The 16,598-nt window shown below is 39.9% G+C and overlaps 1 protein-coding gene across 3 annotated transcripts in view; it reads right to left on the bottom strand.

Moving 5' to 3' along the window:
- The window catches only part of ATP8A2 (ATPase phospholipid transporting 8A2), a 680,267-nt gene that overhangs the window by 518,239 nt on the left and 145,430 nt on the right, over positions 1-16,598 (bottom strand). For all 3 annotated transcript variants that reach the window (XM_059684018.1, XM_059684019.1, XM_059684020.1), the window contains 7 exons: positions 9,643-9,742; positions 9,093-9,191; positions 8,102-8,147; positions 7,427-7,467; positions 4,059-4,132; positions 1,872-1,941; positions 728-855 (listed from right to left, as the gene is read on the bottom strand). In XM_059684018.1, coding sequence (XP_059540001.1) covers positions 728-855; positions 1,872-1,941; positions 4,059-4,132; positions 7,427-7,467; positions 8,102-8,147; positions 9,093-9,191; positions 9,643-9,742 — 558 coding nt within the window. The remainder of the gene's footprint in view (positions 1-727; positions 856-1,871; positions 1,942-4,058; positions 4,133-7,426; positions 7,468-8,101; positions 8,148-9,092; positions 9,192-9,642; positions 9,743-16,598) is intronic.

The following is a 16,598-nucleotide window of genomic DNA, read 5'->3' as shown; positions in this document are numbered from 1 at the left end:
TATGCAACAGCTCTGCACACCAAACAAAAACCAAGAAAGTAGGCACATGTGGTTGTTATGGTTATTCTGGGTTGATTACCGTGATCAGGTTCTTCTCTATGGGTCTCTTCAAAATATATAGGTGGGAAGCACTGATAAAAAGCATGCAGATTAAAGATGGGCAGAAGGCAGAAACTACTCCCCAACATAATGACAAAAATGATTCTCCACCAAGAAAACAATGCCAAGAGAACAAAGGCAACAGAATATAGACAGCAGTGAATATTTTAAAAGAAGCCTAATTGTTGTTCCTTTCATTTAACCTACTTTAAAGAATGCTAGCAAAAAGAAAAGAAAAAAAACAGGTTCTCTAATAAATATCAGATTTCATACAATCAGACACCTCCCTTCTGCTTTTCTGGATAATTTCATGCAGCCAAAACCACCTCTCCTCCCTGGCAGGTAGTACACACAGAACAGGATGGTGCCCTGAACATCATTTCAGACCCTCTGGCTGTTTTTTCTTAAGAAAAATCAGTTCTTTCCTTAAATTTAGGCAATGGTTTAAATTGATTAAAACAGTGTTTCAAAAGAAGGTCAGTCTCACATATCTACGCTAGACATGAAGAAATCTCACTGTTTTTGAGATATTATGAAGCCAGAAAACAAACTAATATTTTCCAAAGCTTCAGCAGTTCTTAGTCCCATAAATAAATAAAATAAACACCAAGAAAAGGGAAAGTGATACCTTTTTCCATCTAAATTCAAGTTTCCAGTGAAGTCATAGAGATGCCGGTTGGGCCCTTCACATTCTACAGTTCCAGATAATTTCATCAATATTTCCCTTGTTTGCATATCAGCAGTGCAATTCAAACCCTAAAATGTTCAATCAAAAGAGGAAATTGATTACAGTCTTCCAAATTTAGGGGTAGCATTCCACATCCCACTGTTAATCTAAAGAAATTGATGAATATTATAAAATGTATTTTAAAAAAAAGAAATCAAGCTATCAGCCCATGAGATCAGTGTTACAGGTAGCTTTTTTCTTTTTCTTTTTCTTTTTTTTTACAGACAGCAGCCTAATGCAAAAGTTACAAAAGAATCAATGAAGCACAAAGTTAAGATTCCACCACTGTGCTGGAAACATCCATGTTTGGCAGCAATTCATATGCTCGAACAACTTCCAGAAAAGCATATTTATTAGCAGTACTCTAATACCGGTCATAAACATAGAATAAAGCACCCCTTTAATACAGTATGATACTAGACCCAGTAACTCTTCCTTAAACAGGAAAAAAGTCTAAATCAAATATTCAAGGTAGAAAAGAAAGATATGTGAACAGAATTATCAAATTCAACTTTATGCAGCATAAAATTTAAGTGTCAAATGTTTCAAATGCTTATTATGTTAGAAACTATTCTTCATTCTAGAATTTTAAAATACAGTAAGAATATACTTATTTAAAGGATGAAATTTTGTATCTAATAACTTACTCTCTGTAATTAGAACCTCAATTAAAACAATGGAAAGGAAGGTACCATTGTTTGTCTAACTTCATCTCTCTCATCCACCATGCAGCTCAACCCAGCAGAGGCTCTCTCTTCCCACAGACACTGTCAGGCAGAGAGTGCAGTGAAATCTAAGTTAACACATGATACCCTTCCTGACCCAAACTTGGGTGAAGCCCACTTTTTTAGCTCTGCCATCACTTATAAGGAGTTCCCTTTATATTAAAAGGCATCTTCTCCCCATAGTTTCCATTAGGGTTAAGGCATAACCTTTTGTGGTAGAACACATTTTTCCTCTAGAGAACGCACTGACTGTTACCTGTGCGGGTCAGATTTGCTATATGGGCCTCCATAACAACACCAGCCATAAAAGGTAACTTTACCTGACGTATTTTAAGGTTCGTCTCCCCATCTAGATTCGCTGTTTCAACATAACACATTGCCTGAGGTTCACTAAGAAAAGAGAGAAAAGAAGCCAAAGTTTATTAAGGTCCCCTCCACAAAGCCACAGCTCAAAAAGAGTCTACTGTGGAAACTATGTCTGCTGACCAGCCCTTCAAAACAGTGTTATAAATAACCCTTGAACAATCCTAGAAGTTAGGGCACCAACACCTACTCTTCTGCACAGTAAAAAATGCAAGCTTAACTTTTGAGTCCCCCAAAATTTAACTACTCCCAGTTGTTCCCTGGTATCTGCAGACAATTGGTTCCAGGTCCCCTATACCAAAACCGGGGATGTTCTGTCCCCTATATAAAATGGACATAGATCACTGCATACAGTTGACTCTGTGTATCTTCACACTCCCAACCCCAGATAGAAAACAAAACAGGTATCTAATGAAAAAAATTTCAATAAGTGAATGGGCCCACACACTTCAAACCTGTGTTGTTCAAGGGTCACCTGCATAAACAACCACTTTAGTAGTAGTAATTGAGTAGAAAGACAAACACTTATCTTTGGAGCTCAACACCAATACAAGTGATGTGCCCTTATGGGCCCCACAAAAACTGCTTGACTTCAAGTAACAGAAATAGCCGACGGTAAATGAGAAGGGGAGGGGGAGGTTAGAGCAAACATGATGTTCCATGGCCCTTGCAGTCTGAGACCTGGTCTGCTCCTCCTGACCAAAAGTGCCCCCCCGACGCAGCCAGTACAAACCCACCTTTTAAAGAAAATCATAGCCCAAAGGGTTCACGAACCAAGGCACAGGCTTGGCACGCCTTTACTGCCCTGCACCTTCTACTCTGCCCACAGGTAACTTTTCAACCAAAGCACCTAATTTGAAGGACAGAAAACTCAAAGAATAAAACTAAGCAGAGCAGCTAACACTTCCAACCTTCGGGTTTAGGTGGCATAGTTAGTAGCTAAGAGAATAGACTCTGCCACCCACCAGCTAAGTTAAAATCTGTTGGCACTACCTTTATTGGCTACATGGTTCTAACCAGTTGTTCAATTTCTCTGCTTCTCTGCTTTTTCTGTATAAAGTAAGGATATCAAGGGTTGCTGGGAAGATTAAATGGAAACAATGTGCTCAGCAGGCTGCTTGACAACAGTACAGACCCAAACACTAATGACCACCTGAAAACATGACGTCAGCTCAGAGAAACAATCTCATACTCCAACCAGGCTTCCTGAGGGCCATAACCAAAACATTTTATGGAGAGTTTCTTTGTAACCAATCAGTAGGATCAAACATGAATGCTGCCTCATGTACACGGTGCTTTAACCCTCTGTGGCAGAGGGTCTAGTTTTAAACCTTTGATCTCAACCAGAAAATTCATGTTAAAACTTAAAATCTCACGTGTGATCAAATCCAATAAAAAGAAACACTGTCTACAACCAAAGAAAACGCAAACTATGTGAGCATCTATGATTTCCAACAGGAATATAGGAACTTTCAGTTTTCACATCATATCCTGTAATCTTGATTTCAAGAGTAAAAGTCTATACTTATTCAAATTTTGGCATTCCTTCTTTGATATATAATTGTATGTGTCAAGCCAAAGAAAAGTCAAAGACTGTGTTGCTCACTATTTACACCACTTAGTTATAACTTTCTAGTACAGAAATGCCTAGAAAACATGGCAATGATACTTGGGCAGAAAGGGAACAAAATGTGGACAAATGAGGAGGAAGCACCACCTGCAGGTCATGTCTACGCTGAGAAAATGCCTGCAGTTCTCTGAATAGCTACTAAAGGGAGGCATTGGGTTCTGCAGGAGAGGTTGTGGGCTGGACCCATCAGGAGAGGGGATGTGAAGTCTCAGACAGGCTGCCACCTGGAGGTTACTGGAGGGATCACTCCACTGTCTTGAATGTCTTCCAACAATGAGGAATATAGCCCAGAATAGCCATGAGAGTAAAATGAATTGATAAATAGGAGAAAGAAAATTTAGGATTAAGGCAGGAAAGAGTGAATGACAGGCAATGGAAGAATAGGCCAGAAAGAGAAGGTTGGTGACTCAGAGTGGAAGGGAAAGGGTGGCTGGAGATGTCAGCAGTCACCATTTTATATTTTATTGTTCTTGACATTTATTTCAAAAATTGTGCTCACTATAGCACACCTGACCTGGAGGATAGCAGGATCATGTCTGCTGGCAGATACTGCCCATTGACGATCTTCACAATGTCTCCCACTGTCACCTAGAAAACCAGGGACAAGGACAGAGAAGCATGAAAGAAAAGAAAGCACAAATGGTGATAAGGTGGTTAAATATTTGAAGAAAAAAATACTGTATAACTATGCCATGAAGTTTAAGATGAAGAAGCCCAGATTATTTTTCTTAAGAACAATAGGAAAATCTTTCAATACAGACAAATGATACTATTGCCTCTTTGTGATGATGCTGAATGGAAAGAAAATAAAAGAAAGAGACGGGGGACAAAGATGAGTCAGAACTATCAAGGTCTCATTTTCTTACAATTATTCATCCACTTATAAATTCCACAGCTGGATGCAGTCGGGGAGAATGGTTACGTGCACAGCCCTGAATTCAAATCCCCCACCTGTTAGTACTCCTTACCAGCTATGTGTAACCTTGAACTAGTCCTGTAAAGTTTGTGTGCTTTAGTTTTCTCAGCTATGTAATGAAATCAACAGCACTTATTTCATGGGGTTATGGTGAGGATCAATTGAGTTAACACGTGTAAATTTCTCCATTTTACAAATGGAAAAACTAAGGCTCAAAGTGAAATAATTTGATCAAGGTCAGACAACCAAGATCCAAAACTGAATAATCTGGCCAGTGGTATGATTAAAAGACAATACTAAACTCACTACTGAACAGTCCATCTAAAAGGTCCCCTGGAAACATGCCACATAAAACAGAGGAGATTTGTAGAGCTCAAGAAATTGCCAGAAAAATCATCATGGCCAAAGTCAGAGGCCACCTTGGGAAACAGAACCCACTGGACAGAAGACCCCAAGCCACAGAAACAGGCCCCAGTCTGTAGAAAATGAGCACCATAGCCAAGCACCTATAAATCCTTTAAATCACATCATATACGCAGCTGGCTGGATAGAATGTAGGCTCTCGAGTCAGGCAGGCCTAGGCTCCAATCCCAGCTCACAGATACACTGGCGCTGGGATCTTGACAAGCTCTTCACCTCTCTGAACCCCCTGGCCTGACTTACAGACTAGGGAAAACCAGCACTGGCTTCGCAGGGTTGGTGCAGTGCTTGAGGACGTTACTGGGAGCACACGGCACAGAGTAGGCACATGGTCAGTGCTAGTCTCCACCAGCAGGGATGTGAGTGAGTGGCTCTGAGTGTGAACGTGAAGGATAGCAGAATTCTCTGATGGCACAAGAAGAAAGGCCATTCCTACTATACTAGCAATTCACAACTCAAAATGGGCACTATGTTTTCTGTTTCTTATTCTAAGCCATGTTACTATTCTCATAGAAATCATGAATTTCACAAAACACAATACTTGTGAAAAACTACTGAATCTTGCAAGCTGGGAGAATGGCCCTAGCAGGGGCCTACATTTAATTTCCGATACTACAAAGGAGGGTTTACTGAAAGGTGTCCTAGGAGTGCTGTGAACTGCTTATCACAGTGTGCGGGGAAACCTGAGGAATCAGGCTCCAGGGTGGTAGAACTCAAATCCCAGAGCCACTGTAAATTTGAGGTTAGTACCCATTTTTAAGGCAAAAGGAAGTGAAGTATCTTCCACAATAAAGAAAAGTCAAAGGATAAATGCTACAGAGCTCTTTTAACGGCATCAATACAAAAGCAAGAAATACCTATGGAAATTGAAAATGTTTTTAAGTGTAAAAATATTTTAAGTGAACAGTTTAATTACATAGAAAAAATCAGAAGAAGCAATTAGTTTTAAAAACTAGAAAGAAAAATTATTCATGTTTTCAACAAAGGCTGTGGATTTTTTTTTTTTAATTCAAAGTGGGAGGACAAGGGAAATTATGGCTTTCTCCGATCGTTATTACTGAAATAGACACAATTATCTCTCAGTAGCAAAGTACTAAGAAGTTGCACACACACTAGATACTACTTACTTGGAACTTTGTTTGAAATGCTTTTCTATTTGGTGCGCTTATGCCTGATTATCCCGTCAGGGTATTAAACTACCTAAATCAAGAAGTCTTAAGGTGAAAAGAGACACACACACACCCCAGGTCCCTGAATTCACTCCAGCCTCAGGGGATTTCTCAACTTGAAAAATAAGCCCAAAAGTCTTCTCAAAATCAACCAAAGTTGTCAAGATCCACCCCAGAGCTACCTCTCAGCATTTACCAATGATTCAGCTACAGCCTGGGGATCGCTGGGCCCACAATTCAGAGATCATTACTCCATTTTCTGCAGTTGCAAATAGTGTCAACATCCCAAATCGTTCTCCACTCCAGCCAGTGTTTAGTGCCTCTTTGGGGAGGGGCTGGCAAAAGGCGCCTTAGAGAAACAGGCCAGTCCTAAGTGCTGTGGGAACCTTGCGTTCTATAGCACTGGTAGCATTTCCACCCTCTGTGACATCAAGAGTTTCCAACCACTTGACCAAGAGCCACCACTCTTCCAAATGAGAGTGGTGTCAATTAATACTTGCAGCACAGGACCTTGCATTGCTACCAAGGTTACGGTGTATCACCAAACACTCTAAAGGGGCTCCTATAACAAACTAAAAACAAAACAAAAACTAAAATGAAGGCTGCAGTTACCATATAGGCATTTCTGGAGATTAAAAGATCATAGAGGTATTTAAAACATTGCTTATTAAACGTTTAGCAAGAGAAACTATTGTAAGTTACCCTTCTAAAAAGTAATCTTTTGAAATCTTTTAATCAGCTTCAACTCCTGTAGTAGTAAGAGTCACCCCCCAAAACATCTGTGACTTTTGAGAAGGCTCAGCTGAAACAGAGACTCACCTAAAAAGCTAATTTTATCAGATACAAGAAACCCAGAGGGCACAGCATATTTCTTCTAAATTTTCTATTCATTGGTATAAACAACCAAACACACACACACACACACACACACTCACAATCCCCAAACCCTGCAGGCCTCATACCTCCAGGGACACAGCAGCAAGCCCTTCTGACCTCTGTAACATTAAGAGCAGCAACTACTGGCTGAAATGGGATGGTTTCCCACCTCTATCCCACCGCTAATTGAATCTCAAAACTCAAAAAAAAAATATTTAAAACATAGAATTGAGGTTAGGAGAACAGAAGATTGTTTCTTGAACTGGATCTAGGAGCCAGAAAATGTTTTGAGATTTCAGAAATATCCACAGCTCTGAACTGATGCAGTGAGCATTTGGTCAGTCCTAAGTAATCTCATGGGGAAACGCCATATCTTAAAACTGACATTAAGTAGAGATGACCTATGTCTTAAAATAAACTTTATAATGTAATCAATATCAGCAATTAATTACAAGTCTCCAAACCAATACTTTTTGGCATATCTTTAAAAACAGTTTTTACCTCTTTCCACATAATGGTATGCCACATACCATTTCTTAACACTGAAAAAGAAAAAAAACACACAAGTGTATAAGTTAATATTGATCATAAAAATTTTTCCAAAATCCAAAGGGCCCTTTTAAAATTTCATTTATTAATCCCAACATACCATCTCCTTAGACATATAAGTATAATACCAACACTCCCCCAATCTATGTACCATATGTAATACATTCATGCATGCACATAAATATAGATGTATGTAAGTTAAATCTATTCATATTTAGCCCAGAAGAAGAAAAAAATCACCCTGCTGTTATAAGACTTACCAAAAACAAAACAATAACAGAGCTAATGTCCTACAAGTCAATACAATAAAAAGTAGACAGAGAGAGGCATGGAGCAATTAAAACCAAGGACATGAATGCTTAGATGTTTTTTTCTATAAAATATGCCTAGCTCCTGAAAATTACTACCTTTTCTAAAATTCTAAAAATACACAAGTCCTATTCAAATATTAATTAACAGGGCTCACATTTTATTGCACTTGTTTATCATTTTGCTATTTCTTTAAAGTATTTATAGATAATTTCCCCCAATTTATATCAATACCACTAACTACTTATCTCAAATTCCTTAAATCTGGGCCTTTTCTCAGGTTTCCCAGTGGAAAAAGTGATCGGCCTGGTATCTTACCTATGGTTTTCTTTTTGTTAACTGCATTGTCTGCCTTATGTCGCTTCTGTTACAGAAAGAAAAAAGAAAAAAGGTCTTAGATTTAAAAGTTCCAAATGGATAACTGAAACAGCAAACAATAAGGGTCAAGGGGAATGGGAGGGAAGGAAATCAACTACCTACAAAACTAATGCTCAACTGTTCGGCTCAATGGTTAGTGACCAGCCCCGCTCGCTGAATTAGTAGATATGTTGTCATGTACTCTGGTTTAAATTACCATATTTAGATTCTAACAATGAACAAGCACCTTGAAGTATGAAACTTCTCACTCCTCCTTTGTTTCACATCAGACTGAAGAAATTATTCAGTATTATAAACACAACATTACTTGAAAACATTTTATTGATTAAAAAACTTCTGGGGCAAAGTACCTTTGCTTTGATTTGGGTTACATTTGATCATTTACTTATTCCCAGAAAAAAAAAATGTGCATACGATGTGTGTTAGAAATTGCAAGTATGTGGGGTGAAAGGGTGGGGAGGGGGAGTAGGAGAAGGGAAGAAAAAGCATGGAGTTAGAAAAGAGGATGACAGAATACCAATATGGCTGTAGCCAATGAACTTGGAGATGCACTGAGATTAGTATGAGGAGGGAGAACATTCTTGCAAAATCACCTCAGGCATAGCCAGCACAATGCTGCTATTCTAGACGCAATACATTTGCCACCAACTTAGCAAACTCTACAGGAAGATGTAGGAACATCAGTGATAAAAACCAAAGGGGGTCCAGTGAACTAATATTAGAAAACATAGTTTGAACTACTTCTATGTCATTGTACAGACATTAAGGACACTGTATGTACATGTTTCCTCTCAAAAAATATGCTACCATGACCTTGAGAGGGTAATTAAGCTGTAGACCAATGTCCTGTCTTAAACAGAAAACCCAAAGCAACAAGTGAGTTATGTTAAAGTCAATGCAAGGTTTTTATTATCTGAAAACAAAAACTTACAAAGTCTTCTACAATCTCTTTGATGCCTGCAATTGTTAAAATAATTATCAATGGCACCAGGGTGGTATATCTTCCTGTTGGAGATACATCTGGGATTTGCTGCAAGACAAGAGACCAACACAGAGAAGCTGACAAATTAAAATCCTCTACGAAAAAAGAAAAAAAAATGACACTCAGCACTCACTCTTCTGTGGTTCTTTCCATTTCTGCTACACCACAATAATTACTTTATTTTAAAAACTAGCTTAGTGTGTTACATATTTTTAAAATTTTATCCAACATTGCTAGATGTAGAATAGAAAAAGAGTTAAAATTAAGACCCTCAGGCCATTTCTCAATGTCCATTTTAGTAATTGCAATGTAAGGCATACTTAAAGAAGTCTGCCTTTCAGCAAGATCATGTTAGTTCAACAATAACTGGACAAAGAAAGCAAATTACATTGAAGTATTATGATACTTTTTTAGGTAAGTGACCTTTCAGCAAAATCTCATTTTGGTTATGAACCTCATCAAGGTTATGAATTTTAAATAGATTTTAAAGAAACATTACCTGTAATAAGGCAATGAAGAGGAAGAAGGCATTAGCAGCTCTTCTAATCTGCTCATATAAGAATCGAGGTAGAAATGTCAACACGCTGTACTTGGCCGTACTATAAATACAAAGAAAAATACTACTATCAATTGCAAATATAAATTCTAAAAGACAAGAAAACACAGTTTCAAAATTTTTACAAAGGATTTTAAAAACAAAATATTTCAAAATTCAGGACAAGTAAATTCTTTGCTGGCCCTTGTGTACGCAGCTCCTTTTTATAAAAGGACGTACCTGTTAAGAGAAAATTCCAATGTGATCTTTGTCTTCAAATTTTAACATATGTGTTCATTTCATTTTCACACAGTGTAAGCTGGGAAATTTACCCACCCTCTAGCAGCTATGTGCTACAAACACAGTAAGCATATAAAGAATGTTTCCAGGATCACAGAACAGAAAGACGTCCATGTTCCAAGCACAGTAAGATATGAACACTGAAATAGAGAGTGAGGTGGAAGCACCAGTCGGGCAACTCACCCAAGCCTAGCAGAATTATTACTCCAGGGTTTGTGATGCTCTAAATTCTTATTACAAAGCCACTGGTTCAATGTGGAAAGTCGACTCTATAAAACATGCCCTGGGGAACAGGCATGTGAACAACAGATGTTTGCCCAACCACACCTGGACAAACTCCCTTCCTTCCATATACCCTTTATTGGGCCACCTTTGCTCATACTTTGCTTCCACCTGGGACATCCTCTCTATAACTAAACTATACTTCCCATCTTACCACCCGAAACCTCATCCACCCTTTTATCTTCCATTAGGATTGGTTAAATCCACACAGACTCTCCTTCTTCCAAGCCCACAGTATGTTATTTAAACTATTATATAGTTTCTGCTTTGCTTTATTTTATATTTATTTATCTATCCCCAGAATAGATTCTGAGAACAGCAAAAAATGTTTACTTCACCTTTGAATGTTCCTAGCACAGAGCACATAGCAGATAATTAATAAATAGTGAAATAATCCAAAGGCAGGAACTGGGAACCTGAAGGGGAAAAATGAACCTCCCCTCCTTTGGCTGCTAAAAGGCGTATCCATAAAGTACCTGTTCAACTCCTAGCTCACCTTCCGAAGGCACGCCTCTGAACCAACTCCTAATTGAAATACATTCTAGCAAGGTTACCTAGCAGGTTTCAAATACACAACCAATCAGAAGCATCAAAATAGAAGTGCTCAGGAGACAGCACACCAGAGGCCCTTGTACTGTTGCAAGACCTGACAACAACCAATCCTGGGATCACAAAACAAAGAAACCAAAGCTGACAACTCAAAAAATATAGCAGCCTGAGCTCACTTGATGGAGCAGGGAAGTGTGCCATGTACCATTTACTGCCACTGCCTCAGAGAAGACCATCCGCATGGTACAATGGCCTGGTGTTTCCAAATACACAATGATTAGCGTCGTCCTTACGCCCAGACTTATTTTTAGCCTTCTTCCGCTTAAGGTATTAAGTATATGTGACGAGTTATATGAAAACCACTTATAAAAAGTTCAAACTTACAGAACATGATACTTGAAGGAATATCACTGAATTAGCTAGAAAATTTGCTTACACAGAGTCCCTGCTCTTCTAAGTAGCCCTATGGGATAATAAGATATCATGGTAGAATTCTGCCAGACAGAATAAACTGGCTGGCATTAAGTTCATTAAAGAGCACTGAAAATATTTCTAACTAATGCACATGATGGCTCATAGCACAAAGTTTTCTTAACTGCAGCTTACAGGACAAAGTCAAATGGAACGTCAGACATTCGTTTATGGCAGCACTGCCCACTGAAATAAAGCAACACTGATCACTCAAGGAAACATGAAAATTCACACACTCTAAGATAAGACTTAATAAAGTATCTTATAAGATAGTTTGACTATAACATTTGAGCCCAAGATTCCAACTGTATAAAATAGACACACACAAACACAGTTAGCATACAATCCCATCTGTGGGTGCTAATGTCCCTTCCCTCCTCCACCCCCCATGGTCAGCAAACCACAGCTCGCAGCCACAGATGGCTCCTTGGCCCCTTGAGTGTGGCTCTTCCACAAAATACCATGTACAGTGCGATTGAAACTTCGTGGCCCATGTGCAGAAGTCGGTATTTTGTGGAAGAGCCGGTATTTTGTGGAAGAGCCACACTCAAGGGGCCAAAGAGCCGCATGTGGCTCATGAGCCCTGGTTTGCCGAGCTGCAGTTTGCCGACCACTGCTAGACTCTAGGCCCTAGAGTAAAATACTATATGCTTAAGGGGACCCAATGTGTATGACGGCCATTAGGGTAAAGGTTTGGGGAAGAAAGAGATCCTGTTTATGTCAGAAAACCAAAGACAAGGGGAAAGATGGTGGAGGTAAAGCGTACCAACCTTTACTCTAGTTAAACTATAAAAATGAGTCTAAAATGTTTTCATCCTAAAATAGAATCAGCATAATCAATGATTCAGAGAAAATGCCATTCATCCAGGAGATGGCTACTGTAGTGCATTAAAATAATTGCCTTAATATACAACCCTTAGGTGTCCTGTTACAGAATTAAATACATAAAACTCCAAATAGCTAAAGGCAGCCCCCATCAAAATCATTCTACCGAAGAGTTTATTTAGGACAGTGCTTCTCAGACTTGAAGATGCTTCTGAATCTCCTAGGAATCTTGTTAAAGTGGATCATATTAGTCAGGGTTCTCCAGGGAAACAGAATCAACAGGAGTGTACACACACTGGGAGAGATGTATTCTAAGGAATCGGCACATGAGATGGTGGAGGCTTGGCAAGCCCAGAATGTGCCGGGTGGCTGGCAGGCTGGAGACCCAAGGGAAGATCTGATGCTGTTCGAGTCTGAATGCCATCTGCTGGCAGAGTTTTTTCTTGCCCAGGGAGGTCAGACTCTGTTTTACTAGTAGTCAGGCTTTCAAATGACTGGATGAAGTCCACCCATCTTATGGAGGGTAACCTGCTGTACTCAAGTCCACCAATTTCAACATTAATCTCATCCAAAAATCACCTTCACGGGAACATCTACAATAATGTTTGCCCAAATATGGCCCAGCCAAGTTGACATAAAATTAACCATTTCATGCATATTCTGATTCAGTAGGTCTGAAGTGGGCCTGAGATTCTGCATTTCTAATGAGTTCCCACATGGGGAAATGCCTGTCCAAATACTACACTTTGAGTAGCAACTACCCTTGAGGAGGTAGATTTGTTCAAATCTCTTATTTGCAGTTAATCCAGCTAAAACAGGGGTCCTCAAACTATGGCCCGCGGGCCACATGCAAATACAAATATTGTATTTGTTCCCGTTTTGTTTTTTCACTTCAAAATAAGATATGTGCAGTGTGCATAGGAATTTGTTCATAGTTTTTTTAAAAACTATAGTCTGGCCCTCCAACGGTCTGAGGGACAGTGAACTGGCCCCCTGTTTAAAAAGTTTGAGGACCCCTGAGCTAAAAACTATAAGATATAAAAAGCTGGGAGACATTTCCCATTCACTGTACCACGAGAAAGAACATCTATAGGTGAAATGGACAAATAAAAGTGCTTCCCAGCAGAAAATCTGTTCACCCAGGTGAATTAGTCACCCCCAAAAGATTCCCACTCACACTGCATAGGTCAGCATCCCTGCCAAGGCGGCTGTTCCCAGCAAGGACAGGCAGGGGCTACGAGCAAGCCCAGGTATTTGGCGAGTCTTAGAAACCAGAGGATGGGGAGAAATGACAAGAAGAAAACAAACATTTCCTATGGTTCACTCAGTTTTCCCTAAACATCTGCTAGGCCAGTGTTTCCTGAAAATGGGTGACAGGAAGAATGACTAAGGACTTGTCAAAAACCCACTCATCCATCAATAGATATTTACTGAGCCCCATTTACATACCAAGTGCTGCGCTAGGCACTGCAGGGGACCAACTGGTCAAAAATGCATTCCCTGCAGAGAACTACATTCTACAGGACAGATTACATTTTTAAAAATACATAGCAGACTAGATGGTAGTGAACACTGTGGAGGAAAATAGATAGGGAAGGAGGACACAGAGGGGTACACTGGTGGAGGGCCGGGGAGGGGTGTTATTTCACTGGAATATCAGGGAAGGTTTCACTGAAAAGGTGTCGTGTGAGCTAAACCCTGAAGAAGGTGAAGAAGCAGAAATGCATCACGTGGATACACCGGGGAAAAGACTTGCAGAGAGAGGGAACAGCAAGTGCAAAAGCACTGAGGAGAGAGCTCCTATTGTTCCTCCTGTGGGAAGACCGTGTGGGGAAGTATAAAGAGACTACAGGGCCAACTCAAGCTGTGGAGCTCATGTTCACACACCAGCCTTTTTCTCCTCAGTATATGGGAAGCCTCCAGAATATTCCAAGATGACAAGATCTGGCAATAATAGCAATATGCAAATCCGTCCCCTGGGGAACCTGACTCAGGAGGGGTGGAACTTGGTTCTGTGTATGGTGGACACTTTTTTCTTGGTAACTGTTAGGATCTGGCAAGTGTGGGAAACAATCCATTAGAACAGTGGTTCTCAACCTTCCTAATGCCGTGACCCTTTAATACAGTTCCTCATGTTGTGGTGACCCCCAACCATAAAATTATTTTCGTTGCTACTTCATAACTGTAATTTTGCTACTGTACACAATATGTAATTATATATGTGTTTTCCGATGGTCTTAGGCGACCCCTGGGAAAAGGTCTTTCGACCCCTAAAGGGGTTGCGACCCACAGGTTGAGAACCGCTGCATTAGAAAATAGGGCCTGAAAAAAAAATGTGTGAGGTGCGACCTGCCTGCACTAATCACAAAGCACTTACAGAAGTCTGGTCTCCATAATGCAGCAAAAGCAAGGACCCAGAGATGATGTGTGAGTATGTTTTTCCAGCTGTGGGACAAATTGAAGTTGACAATGGCAAATCTAAAATGCAGTAGTGTAACTTCCCCTTAAAACAGGACACCAGAAAATGTGAGCAGTAGAAATCCACACCAAGATGTACAGACAGCCAAAAGCAAGCATGACTGTTTTATTCACCTGCATTACATGGGTAATATGTTTCCTGTATGTGTCCAATGGACAGTGGGTGTTTAATTTGACTGAAGGCCCTTGTGAACCTCTCCAAGAGCTGGCTGTGAGCTGAGCCAGTGCTCCATGACCACATCCTGGAAACTTCCATCTACCCAGGTCACTGTAAGAAACCATTCACCTTTCTCCTCTCAAAATACCTGCTCAGCAGGGAGTTATTGGAGGTAGAAGACAAGAAGACAATACAATGTCCTAAGAAGGTTGTTCAAGTCTGTGTAACAGTTTAATTCACTTACCCATGAAGAGTTTATTAAACTAACTCACAGGAAAGAGCAAGAGCAAGTGAGACCACTAAATGCAATGGCCTCTCCCATTGAAAATGATACTATTGACATCACTGCACACATAAAAGTCATCCAAGAGAAGGTGCCAATGGTCAGCAAAGCCTGTGACCTTCTGTACCTGGCATAGATTCCTAATGCTTTGCCAACCATCACTCCCAAATTACAGTCTGGAAATCCCCTCAAATACAAAAACTGCTGCTGACAAACAGGGCCTGTCAATATTAAACCATGACTACCTCACTAGAAATGTTCACTTTGTTTTACTAAAGTACTGAAATTTCACCAGTTACAAATAAAAGGTTAATAAGCTCACACTGATTTTTTTTCAACACTTTTCCTAATTCTCAGGCTAAAGTAGAAAATAAAATTCTTGGATACTACCTTATCTCATAGCCTGTTCCAAGAATGCAGTAATTGGACCCAGACCTGGTACTATTGGTACTGTTATTATTTATAACACCTTATTATGGCTCACATAGGCTTTTCAGCCTTGTCTTTTCCTAGGCCTTCCCCACACTATTGTTTGTCCATGGACTATGCATATAAGGTCTTTGGTAAATCTCTGCCCAATGCCCCCTTCCTCTAAATACATCAGTTTGCTCCATGATTCAATGTCTCTAAATCTATTTTTGCCAAAAGCCAATTCCAGCATGTCATAATTGCAAGAGTTTCATCAAAAGGTTGATGGAACTTGGGGACTCAACAAGGGCTGAGTCACACATATGTTGTCACCTGTTGGGAATGGCTGATGGCATTTCCCCAAACCTGAAAACGGATGATTGTTTGCTGCCAGACAGCTCAGGGCATCTTAATCTACATGTTATTGCCTCCTACTGGCCAAACACCTGAACAGCCGTAGACTAATTCTCCCCATTCTGACAATGGACTCTGTATATGAAACCCTGGCCCTTTGAAGTGTGTATCTCTGCCTCGCCTCAGGACAAATTGTGTTAATAAAAAGCATGGGGTCCTGAGGTGAGGAGATCTTAGTTTTCTTTAAACTAGGCTCCTCTGACCCCCAAATGCCTTTCAAAATTATACTTCGTCTCTGGACTCTTGAAGTTACACAGCCTTTCTCCAGATTGCTGAACCCTTCTAGGTGCTGGAACAAGAACCCCAGCATATTTTGTTCATCAGTTTAGGTTGTTCATTATATTACACAAATGAGTAGGTCATGTGATACTTACCTTTCTCTGGCTGGCTCATTTCACTTAAAATAATACTCTCCAGATCCCTCCATGCTGTCTCAAAGGGTAAGAGATCCTTCTTTGTTACAGCTGCATAATATCCCATTGTGTAAATGTACCAGTTTTTAATCCATTCATCTACCAATAGGCACTTAGGCTATTTTCAGATCATAGCTATTGTAAATAATGCTGCTATGAACATAGCCGTGTATACATTCTTTCGGATCAGTGTTTCGGGCTTCTTAGGATATATTCTTACAGGTGGGATCACTGGGTCAAATGGCAGTTTCATTTTTAATTTTTTTAGGAAACTCCACACTGTTTTCCATAGTGGCTGTACCAGTCACATTCCCACAGTATATAGGGTTCCTTTCTCTCC

The sequence above is a fragment of the Myotis daubentonii genome, chromosome 2 (genome assembly GCF_963259705.1).
Source record: "Myotis daubentonii chromosome 2, mMyoDau2.1, whole genome shotgun sequence".
NCBI classification, from domain to species: Eukaryota; Metazoa; Chordata; class Mammalia; order Chiroptera; family Vespertilionidae; genus Myotis; species Myotis daubentonii.
Note: the sequence above shows the minus strand (reverse complement) of the source record. Positions and strands in the feature narration are given on the sequence as shown.